This window comes from Mus caroli, chromosome 19, assembly GCF_900094665.2.
Source record: "Mus caroli chromosome 19, CAROLI_EIJ_v1.1, whole genome shotgun sequence".
Classification (NCBI taxonomy): domain Eukaryota; kingdom Metazoa; phylum Chordata; class Mammalia; order Rodentia; family Muridae; genus Mus; species Mus caroli.
In genome coordinates, this window is record NC_034588.1 from 8226344 (window position 1) to 8237660 (window position 11317).

An 11317-nucleotide genomic window follows, 5' to 3' on the forward strand; every position below is an offset into this window, starting at 1 on the left:
CTGGTAGGTTCTCAGTTCTTCCCGGCTCAGAGGCCTCCGCCTGTCTCCCAGAGGTGGGGGCCAGAGGAAGCTACTTCTGTGGTCACTGACCTCCAAAGAGCCCCAAAGTACCCCAGTCCCTTGCTTCAGTCTTTGGAAGGGAACGCCAAGGCTCAGAGAAGAAAGTGATTTGCTGGGCACCCACTACTAGTGTCCGAGCTAGGGTGCGGACCTATATGGCTTTCACCCCACTCCCCTTAAACCCCACTGAGATGCCCTGAGAGGCTTGAGCAGGCTGCCTGTGTTCTGCCCACCCAGGTTTGACCACAGTTAGACAGGGGGCCCAGGAGGCTCACAGCTTTCTGGTGGCAGGTGGCTGAGGATCAAATCTTGAACCTTCCTGTGAACATGTGTCAGTATTTTGTATACACAGTAGCCTTCAAGTGCTTGGCAAATTTGCCTGTGAGTTTCTGGGTTCAGGATCTCACACAATAGCTTCTGGGGGCAACTGGGAAAGGCACAATGATTACCTATGACCTAAAGATTCCAACACCCTGAATACCCTGGGGTCAGGCCTGGGCTAGCTCTCAGCTAACCGTGGGATAGATCAGTGTGGCAGGATGAATGTAAAATACATCCTTAGTCCCCGGCCTCTGCACCTGCAGAGAGGGTCAGAGTTGATTTCCTAAGTCCTCAAAACTGGCCTGCCCTGTGACTTCCTCTGTCAACAGGAAGTGGGAGTGATCAGTCCCAACCTGAGCTACAAGAGATTTCACCTGCTGTATACTCTGTGAGCTCTACACTTAACACTGAACTTCCTGGCTTTCCCGATGCAGGATGAAGCAGGGGACACAACGCAACTGTGGCCGGTGAGGCCCCACACATGCATTTATAGTCAGCAAGGCCATGGGACCGGCCTTCCCATGGAACATAAATGCATAAGATGATTCTGCCAACCCCAGATCAGACCTGCCCAGGCAATAGTAGACTAGGAACAAAATGAATGCTTTCGGTGATATCCCAGAGGTCAGCCTCTTTGTTATAGGAGTAGATGTGAGTCTACAGAGCACATGGTAAGATTTATAGACTTAGGTTCCTGAATAAGGAGTTGGGCCAGGGACACTTGGATAGTGACTTAGAAATTGAGATGTGCCATACCACCTCCACTAGGATCTGTGTGACAAGTTCCAGAGACTGAGGCGATTGACCTCAAAAGGGGGAGGCCTCCTGGAACCGGTTGTGGAATTCTTCGCTGGAGAAAAAATTTGAGCTGTAGTTCTCATGGCAATCTATCTGCTTTGTTTTCTCTTATTCCTTTTCTTATATTTATATGTTCCTGGTAGTCTAGGCCAAGATTTTAAGGGGGGATAATGGGTAAGAATTCATCCCTTGAGATGGGGTCACTATGATCTTATCCCCGAGGAAACCAATTTACTTTTTTTTTTTTTTTTTTTTTTAAGGGGGAAGTTTTTTTTTTTGTAGGGGAGGGATTTTTTGAGACCAGGTCTCACATAGCCCAGGCTAGTCTCAAACTTCTTCAGTAACCAGGATGATCTTGAATTTCTGATCCTTCTGCCTTTGTCTTCTTGTGTTCTCTCAGTCATGTACCAACATGTCCAGCTGCTCCTTACAAACTTCTGCCTGTCTCTTCCTCCTGAGTGCTGGAATTAAAGGTGTGTCCCACCACATCTGCCTGTTGTTTTCTGAGACAGGTTCTCATTATATAGCCCAGGCTATCCTGGAACTCCAGAAGCTGACCAGAGTGGCCTTGAACTCACAATGTACCTTCAACCTCCCTAGGGCTGGAATCTCAGGCCTGTACTTTCATTTCTTGCTGAGAAAGGTTGAACATTTTGTCTTAGCTCATGGGTTCAGAGGGGTCAATTCTTCCCTGCCTGTCTGACTCCACCCCTCTGGGTAGGTGGAGAGAGTGTGTCAGAACAGGGTCACCTCCTTCACAGGCATGGGAGAAGATGCTCTTCTCGGTATGCTACCCTGAAGTGAGCTCCTTCCTCCAGCAAGGTGTCCACCTCCTTAACAATGTTCTTCAGAGTCCATTGACTGTCAGCCAATCCTTTATCACAAGAACCTGGTGCGCTGCATGATCAGTCCCCATCCAGACCATGTCACCCCATCACAAAGAACTACCAATGGCGCTAAGGCCAATGAGCCCTAGCTGCACAAATTACACAATAGTGACTAAGACAGATAGCAGACACAGGCATGGTCCTGGCTCGGTTCCTTGAAGTTGGTCATCTTTGCTTTTTCTTCTCCTCTTCTCTCCTCACTTCTCCATCACTCTCTCTTCTCTTTCTCATCCCCCTCCCCTTCTCCTCCATTCTCTATCTCTCCTCTCCATTCCCCTGACCTTCCTCATCTTTCTTTCTCAGGCTGGCCTCAAACTCACTATATATCCTAGGTTGACCTTGAACTCTGATCCTTCCATCTCTACCTCCACACCAGGTTGACTTGGTGCTAAGGTTCAAACTCAGCCCTCTCCCACGGAGGATGAACCCCATCCCGAGCCCCATTTTAGCCATTTAAGTGATGGGATCTGGGGAGAGTGATCCCGGAAAGAATGTTGGGGGTCTTTCTCTTGTCTTGCATGCAGCCTTGACCCGCTGGACCTGTTGCTGACAGGGATGTATGTGCATGCGTGCCTGTGCGTGTGTGTTTAGAGTGGCGAGGGCTGTGTGTTTGGACTCCTGTGGTCATCTGTTTATGTCTGTAGGCCTCCGCGTGGCTCTGCTCGCAAGAGCTTTACAGTCATTTCCTTCTCTCACGTGCCAACGAAACACATGTGGCCGGTTGAGGACTTGACTCCATCGGGAGAGGAGATTAAAGAATGGGTAAGGTTGACTTTTCTTTGCTGGCGTCCTCTCTTCCTTGTCCCCATTCCAGTTCCTTTGGCTGTCTTCCCTGGCCCTCACCCCCGCCCCCCCCCCCCAGTCATTAAAGCAGAGGTCTATAAACTTCTCCCTGCAAAGAAGCTTTAAGCTTTGAAGTTCAGTTTAAGCAAACTTTGCTTTGGGGACTTGAGTCCTCAGGAAGCTTCAAAAATTCTTCCTCGGGGGTCATCAAGTTGGTTTAGCTGGTAAAGGTGCTTGCCATGGAGTCAGCTGATGTGAGTTCAATCCCCCAGGACCTACACAGTGCAAGGAGAGAGACTCACCCCTGAGAAGTTATCTTCTGAGCTCCACACACATGCTGAGGGCACACAAGCATACTCATTCAAACATACTTTTGAAATCTGGCTCCAGAGGACTCCATCGTTGAATGGGTTGGGTTTAGTCGTTCTTTGATGCGAGGACTGTCCTGTGGCGCATGGGATGCTGTGGTATTTGCAGCCTGCATATGTACCTTGAATATCCCAATTTACTTTTTAAATCATTTACAAAACTATTATTATAGATAAAAATTTTCCCAACAATAAAATTTCATAGAGCTACACGTGTGTCATCGGAGATGGATTTTGGTATTATGGTAAAGAAAGCCTTAATTAGAAAGAAATAAAATAGTTTAAATTTACATATTGAAGATTTATAAAAGTCAGGCATTAGATGTTAAATAATAATTGATCATGGGGCTGGAGAGTTAGTTCAGCAGTTAAGAGCACTGACTGTTAAAGATTTACTAACCTGCTCCTGGAAATCTGGCACTAGCCTTGGACAACAGCCCTCACAGAATATATCCTTTTAGAATTGTTATATTTTGATTTATAATGATGTTACCTGCTCTGTTTGTGAGTCACTGAATACACAGTTTCAGAGTCATAATGCTTGGATGATTTTTGTGCTTTACGGTGCCAAATGATTTTTGTTGGCATTTGTGATTGTTTCACTGGATACAGTTCCTAAGAGATGTAATGTTTGGGTTTTTAATGTATAAAACCCCCTGCTTGAGAGCTGCAGGATACACTCAGATCAAACTGCCTCTGTGTTTGTTTCTGTTGTCATGGCTGAATCCTTACCCACCTCGCTTCCAGGACCCTCATTCCAGGGACCCCCATACCTGACTGGGTGGTCCGTGGCAGAGAGGTTACTAAGGAAGAGAAAGGCTCTTCTGAGAATGGAAGCAGGATAGACACCTGGGAGTCTCAAAAGTCTTGAACATGCCAATAAAAGGGCCCTTTGTATGCCATTTGCATAGAACCTACCTTTTCCTCACTTGTCATCTGTATGAGGTACGACCCTGCTCCTTCTTCTAGCCCTGCTAGGAGGTTTTCCAGTCTCTGCCAACTGGCTTCTCTTGTTATTCTTGATGCCTCTTTCTCCACGTCAAAAATCGCCTGTGATAATCTTTGGGGCAGCCTGAACATCTCTTATGTCAGTAACCATAGGCATTGGTTGAGGCTTAGAAAACAGGTACCCCAGGGCACAGCTTGTTGATGTGGCTTTTCTGAGATAAGAATGAGTCAGAGTCTCTGACCTTCAGTTCTCCTGTGTCTCTCACCCTCTTCCTCCTTATGACTTGCTCCTCAGGGCACTCTTGCAGTTCCAGGATCTAAAGACAGGTTCTCTACCAGGCCTTGTTGTTGTCACAAGTTGTGCCCCCATCTCCTCAAGCAGGGAGATTAATGTCACAGGAGACTGTGTCAATACCACAGGCTGCCACACATCCTTTGCCTGCAACTTTAATTACTATAGAGAAACTATCTTTGTTCCTGCATTGAGACTCTGTCCACCCTGCACCCCTCCCTCCACCTTTCTCAGCCCATTGTTTTCTTTTCCCTCCAAGCCTCAGCTGCTTATTTCTTTCTGCAGTGTCTGATTCTGCATAAGCCACACCCACCTGGCTCTTCTTCCCAGGATTTGTGAGAGTCTGCGATAGGCACCTAATAAATTTAAATATCTTTTCTCCTGTTAATCTGTCTACTGTCTGCTGTCTTGAAAGATTCTGGAAGCTTCAGGGGGAGATGTGCTTCTTTTTCCCCTCCAGGTCACTGAAATTTCAGAAGAGTCATGGTGACACATCCCTGTCACACCAGTGCTTAGGAGATGGGGGCAGGAGAATCAGGAGTTCAAAGCTTTCCCCAACTTGGGAGTTTGAAGCCAGCCTGGGAAACATGAGGTCTTGACTTATCTTCCTCTAAAACTACCTTTACTTCAACAAAACAATGAAAACAGGAGAAACTGGAGATGTGGGATACCATCCAGCCTTCCCTCCCCCAACCTCTGCAGGTTCACATAGCCCATGAGCCAGTGATCTGGTCAGTATGGGCAGCTCTCCCTCTTGCTAAATGATCCTTGTCCTTTCCTTTTCTTTGGATATGGCTGAATCTGTCAATTCTGTTCATACAATTCTGTTGTAACACTTTGTTGGGAAATACTACATAGCAGACTTAATGGAGTTGCTCTCATCCTGTTGTCATCCTTGAGAGGTCCTGTTCTAATTGCCCTGTGAAGTTTGAATCTCTTCCATTGCCCAACCCAGACAGATATTTTTCTTGGGCTTGAGCGGCTTTCTTGTTACGGTTCCAGCAGGCAGTCTGGTGTCCATTTGGGGTCTCACTCATACACCCAAGAGTGCTGGGGACACATAGAGGGTTAGGCAGTCCGTACATTCTGTGCTCCTCATGTTTCATGGGTGGGGGGGACTTACCTTTCAGGATTAAAGTTGGGGGAGGGGAATTAAAGGCTGAACCAACAGTTGGCCTGTCTATTAGTTTAGAATTGGCTTCCCCCAATAAGCAACAAAACACAAAATGCAATATTGTATGCAGTTTGTTAAAGTTAAAAGATACCTAGAGTCAAAGGGAAAAAGTATTATGAATTAAAAAAAAAAAGCACAATTAATAACAAACCAAAGGGAAGCTTAAGAGTAAAGAGGTGGAAAAAAATGGATGTTCACCTTGGCCTAGAGGTAATGCCAAAGTCAAAGTCACAGGTATTTCAAGGTGAAACAAAGATATCGTTGTAGCAGCACTTCCTTTGAAATGTCATTGAAGTGGGCATTCTGTCAGCTATTCTGTCAACTATTTCTGGGCTACATCTTGGTATACTTGTTCAAGGGGAACATTACTGGGGAGGGTGGTCTGGTCTGGGATGCTGGTGGCACTGTTTGGGATGGTGGTGTTGCCAGGTCCAGTGGTTGTGTTGACTGTGTTGCCACCAAATATGGTTGGGAACATTGTCATGTTCTGAAAGACAAAGGACAGGAAGCCCATCAGTATCCTTGGTAGTGAACTTTAAAAAACGCTGTAACTTCTTCCCCTTCCTCTTTCCATGCCTTGGGTAGACTTTCTCTCGTGGATGCTGGGCTTGGTCACATGACCTTCTTTGGCTAAGGAGACAACAGTAATGAGGATCTAAGCAGCAACCTGTGAAGATTTTGCCTACTGCAGTTTGATCTTTCTCATTGGTACAGAAAACAGTCTGACCTGATAAATGAGATAAGTAGCCCAGGTTTTTTCTGTCCACAGCCAGTTTACCTACTGCCAGACATGTGTGCATTTATCCAAGACCACCCAACACTAGGTATCTCAGCAAACAACTGTAGACTTGGCAATCCTAGCAAATCAGAACTGTCTGCAAGACCTAGAGGATCATAAGCTAAAGCCTGTAGTGTGAGCCATTACATCTTGGGGTTGTATTTCTGAAGTTACCAATGGATAAATAACATTCAAAGTAAATTTTAGGCCTAACAACAAATGTTAAATTAGAGTTAAAACACATAGAAAGGATTGTGTCTAATCAACTCCGTGCTAAGTAAGACTGTGTGTGCTTATGTATGTGTGCACAGTGCGTGGGAATATGTGTGAATGTGTGCACACAAGTGTATGGAGGCCAGAGATGTCACTGTGTGCTTCCTCAGCTGCTCTCCACTTTAGTTTTTGAGACAGGGTCTCTCAGTGAACCTGGAGCTTACTGATTGGCTAGATTGGCTGGCCAGTGAACTCCATCTACCCATCTTGGCCCTGTCTTCCCTGATCCCCAGTTCTGGGCTTGCAGACACATGCTTCAGACCTGCCTTTTGATGTGAGTGCTGGGTATCTGAACTCAAGTTCTTGCACTCACACAGCCAGCACTTTACTGACTGAGCCATGTTCCCAGTCTTTCATGAGGCCCTTGGCTATACTGAAAAGCTTCTAAAAGGCTTTTCTTATGGACTTGGTCCCAGAGAAGTCAGACCTCAAAATAGGCTTTGGTAGATGGTAGAGAGAGGTCTCTCTAGAACACAACTAAAGTTGAGGCTCTTGTCAAGTTGCAACATCCATAATCTGGTACATAAAACATCCCCAGATACTTTTGAGGAACTTGTATTAGCAAAAGGAGCACTAAATATGAGCTGACGTTGCTTAAAGTAGAAAAAATGCTTAGAGAATTGTACATCTTTCTTAAGATGGACGGGGGGGGGGCTCTTTCTTTTGAGAAAGCAAAAATGTTACCGATAGAGCCAAGAGACTACAGATCAAGACCCCAGAGAACAGTGGATTAGGGAGACACATCTAGGAAGCAGTAGAAAGCAATGGCAGATCTTTCTTCAAAGCTGAACTGATTCCTATCCAAGGAGTGCTCTTTGCTACCATGTGGATAATATTGCTCCATAGGATTTCATTAAAAATATTTATTTTGTGCATAGGGGTGTTTTGTCTGCATGTATGGTTATAGACCATGTATTTGTAGAGGGCAGAAGAGGGCATCAGATCCCCTGGAACTGGAGTTGTTTACAGTTTACAGAACTGCCAGATGGGTGCTGGGAATTGAACCTGGGTCCTTTAGAAGAGCTGTATCTCATACATATATGACTTCTCCATAGGATTTAAAATTTGTCCTGAGCCTCTTTCTCTATTGAATGGGAGAGTGGATTTGAGTTATCTGGTTCTTGTCTCACTAGACTCTGTTGGGTATATTAATAGAATTTTAAAAATTATTATTGTAATTGTTTTGAGATAGAGTCTCATGTTGTCCAGGTTGGCCTCAAACTTGCTAAGTAGCCAAGGATGACCTTGAATTTCTGATTCTTCAGAACTACCTCCCAAGCTCTGGGATTATAAGCATGCACCACCAGGCCTGGTCTAAGCAGGGCTGGAGATCAAACCCAGGGTTTCCTGTAGGCCAACCAAGCTTCTTGTCTACATTTTAGTTTCTAGGTTGCAGTGTCAAGCAGATTCCTAATCCAAAACTGGATCCTGGACATCAAGTATGGTGATGGAATTGGATGGAATGTGTGGGGATCCTGGGATGGAGATAAACGTGGTTTGATTCTTTTGGAAGTGTTAGTAACTCATTTGGAAAAGAAATCTACAAATCCTCCTACTCATGCCTCTTAGGTAACTCTGTAGCTTTTCTCCTTCTAACTGGCACTAGTCCTCTGCTCACAGGTACTAAGTGTGGCCATGTGAGTGACTGTGGCCATAGGCCATAATCAAGTAGGGCACAAGCAAGGGCTAGAGTGCTTGCCTGTGAGGGATTACATGTTTTTCCTGGGAATTCAGGTGCCTTATGAAGAAACTCAAGCTGGCATACTGGAGGATGAGACATCACAGGAGCAGAAATGAACCATCCCACTAAGAGACCCGGGTACCAGCTTTCCTGAAGTCCATCTGGCAGCTGGCTGCAGAAAGAGTGATTCCACCAAAGAGTGATGATGCCAGCTGAAGAGGTAGTCATGTATCACAGTACAAATGGATGATATACAGAACCAAGAACCAAGTCAATCAGCGGTTCTCGACCTTCCCAAGGCTGTGGCCCTTTAAATACAGTTCCTCATGTTGTAGTGACCACAAGCATAAAATTATTTTTGTGGCTACTTTATAACTGTAATTTTGCTACTGCTAAGAATCATAATGTAAATATCTGCTATGCAGGATATCTGACATGTAACCCCCTAGGTGAGGACTGTTGAAGCAGATGCTTGCTGCTTTAAGGTACTTGGCTTGGCAGTAGTTTGTTATTCAGCAAAGCTTATCTGATACATCCTCTCAGTCCTGTCTCCCCTCAAGCTCTGGTCACTCCTTGTGAAGCCTTCCCAGAGCAGACTCTGATTTCTGGAATCAAGCCCAACACTCACCTCAAAATGGGCGCAGCAGACAGCCTGGCATCCAAAATGTGAGGCTATGCAGGTGAGGATGAATTCAAGGAGGGCGAAGGGGAGGAGACCACCAGCGGCTGCCTTCATAGAACTCTATAGGCAGAGAGGAAATGGGAGCATTTGAGTCTTCAGGGTTGACTGGATGACAGTCCACACATGTAGCCATTCTAAAGCAACTGCCACATGCCTCATCTGGAAGACTAGAGAGACGGCCTCTGTGTGTGGTGTATTGGTGTTGATGCTGTTGGTAACTTTGCCATATACATTCAGTATACCCCAACCTGTCAGCCAATGTATTTCTTTATTGTGGACTTTTATGGCCTCCAGAGCCCACTTTGCTTTTTGTACCACAAAGCCGGAAGCTCAAACAATCCTCTGGGGTATCAGTCTTTCACTGATGACCTGTAGCTGTGTGTGTAAAATTCCTTGCTCCGAGGTCTTACTTACTTCCTTTCTCCACAAGAACTACTTGTTTGCTTCTGAGACAATCCCTAACTGTGATGGACCCCAACAGGTACTCTGACCATGAACCTACATGGGGGGCCAGGGGTCCTTACTGTCAGTTGGGAGATGTACCAGTGAGGTCAGAACTGTCAACTCTGCCTGGCTCTTGGCTGTCTTAGCTTGCATGATCCCTATGGTTTTGTCTGAATTAGAGCTTTGAGGACAGGACTGAGCTTGGTGTGCACTGGGCTGTGGCCCTGTCCATAGTGCATTGCAGAGGCAGGGTTTAGGAGTACTTCCTCTCCAGTTTTCCTCTTCAGCAGAGGATGGGACTCCAGGGTTTATCATCAGACCAACTGGAACCCTAAGCTTTTGTTCTGCCTGACACTAGTATATACACTCTTTGGTGACAGAGGTGCCTATTGTCAAACAGCCAATGTTCAGACTAATTGATAAGATCAATCTTAATTCCTCATAAATCACAGTTTACCTTTTTAATCAGTTTATCCTGTTGCCTAGGGCTGGACTCCAGAGGTCAAAAACCTTGCCTGGTTTCCTGCCATGTCCTACCAAGGCCAAATTCTGTCAACTGGATTCGGCTTCTTCTGGGGTCTACAGGGAAGCTCTCTCTTTGAGGATTTTCCTCACCTCTGTAGATGGGTCTCTGCTCTGCCAGGCTTCCTTAGTCTACTTCATTAGTCCTGAAGGGGGATCAGGTTGCAGCTTGAGACAAGTAGCTATATCCCTACCCCTCCTAGACTATTTCCCTCTTTCGTAGAGTCCTCACAGTGGTGTAGAAACATTGTGGCTGTTTTTAGCAGTTGCAGGGTTTTGATGGATGTTATGTATTTTATGGATCATATTAGGATGGAATTCTGCTGCAATTCCTTCATGCTCAAGAAACCGGACAGTATAGCCAGGCAGTGGTGGCGCACACCTTTAATCCCAGCACTTGGAAGGCAGAGGCAGACAGATTTCTGAGTTTGAGGTCAGCCTGGTCTACAGAGTGAGTTCCAGGACAGCCAGGGCTAACCATTGTGTAAGCTCTTCTGGTCCTGAAGAAGCATTGGGACTGGTCCATTATAATGCTTACCATCAGAGGAGTAATCCTATAGGGGGAAATAGACAACTCTACGATGATAATGATGATACCAGTCAAGGAGAAGATGGAACTGACAACATTCATGCCAATGCTGCTGTTCACCTAAATATAAAGACATAAAGAGAGAGGAATGGTGAGCAAAGGTCAAGGGTCAGCATTTGGGAAGACTCAAGAAGTAGAGGATAAAAAGAAGAACAGGGCAGCAAGGAGAGGGTCAGGCTGGTTTGGAGCAGAAACCTGTTTATCCTGAAGGCAGTGAGATGATCATTTTGTCAATCCCCTTAGGGCAAGAACCACACATTGGGAGAGTATTGACAGCTGGCTAAGCAGCCAAGGGAGACTGGTGTGGAGGCGAGGTGAGGAAGCTGGCCTGCTCTGCAGAAGAAAGAAGCAGCTCATTCTGAGAAGAGACACTGAGAGAGACAGGGACTCTGAGGGTGAAAGGGTCTGGAGCTTGGCTTGGCAAGTTTAGCTGGGGTAGATTTTCAAATGTGAAGGCTTGGCTTTGCCACGGTGAGATGCCAAGAACCTTTAATTGTTTACAGCCTAGCTCTACTCAAGCTGCTTCCTTAGTGGGGTTTCGGGGAAGAAAATTATATATATATATACATATACTATATATATATATAAATAAATATATGTCACATTTGGGCTGATTCTGGGGCAATGGCCAGACACAGAAATTGAAGGAGAGGTAGGGCCACAAGCCTCTTCCGGTCTGACCAGCACCGGAGTAGCTAGGGCGCAGGGTCGGCTGAC

At 45.9% G+C, this 11317-nt stretch overlaps 1 protein-coding gene across 1 annotated transcript in view; it reads right to left on the reverse strand.

The window, feature by feature from the left end:
• Positions 1-5685: 5685 nt before the first annotated feature.
• The window catches only part of Ms4a18 (membrane spanning 4-domains A18), a 21811-nt gene continuing 16179 nt past the window's right edge, over positions 5686-11317 (reverse strand). Inside the window, exons 5-7 of the mRNA XM_021152617.1 lie at positions 10550-10660; positions 8992-9105; positions 5686-6118 (exon numbers count right to left, since the gene is read on the reverse strand). Coding sequence (XP_021008276.1) covers positions 5954-6118; positions 8992-9105; positions 10550-10660 — 390 coding nt within the window. The 3' untranslated portion in view covers positions 5686-5953. The remainder of the gene's footprint in view (positions 6119-8991; positions 9106-10549; positions 10661-11317) is intronic.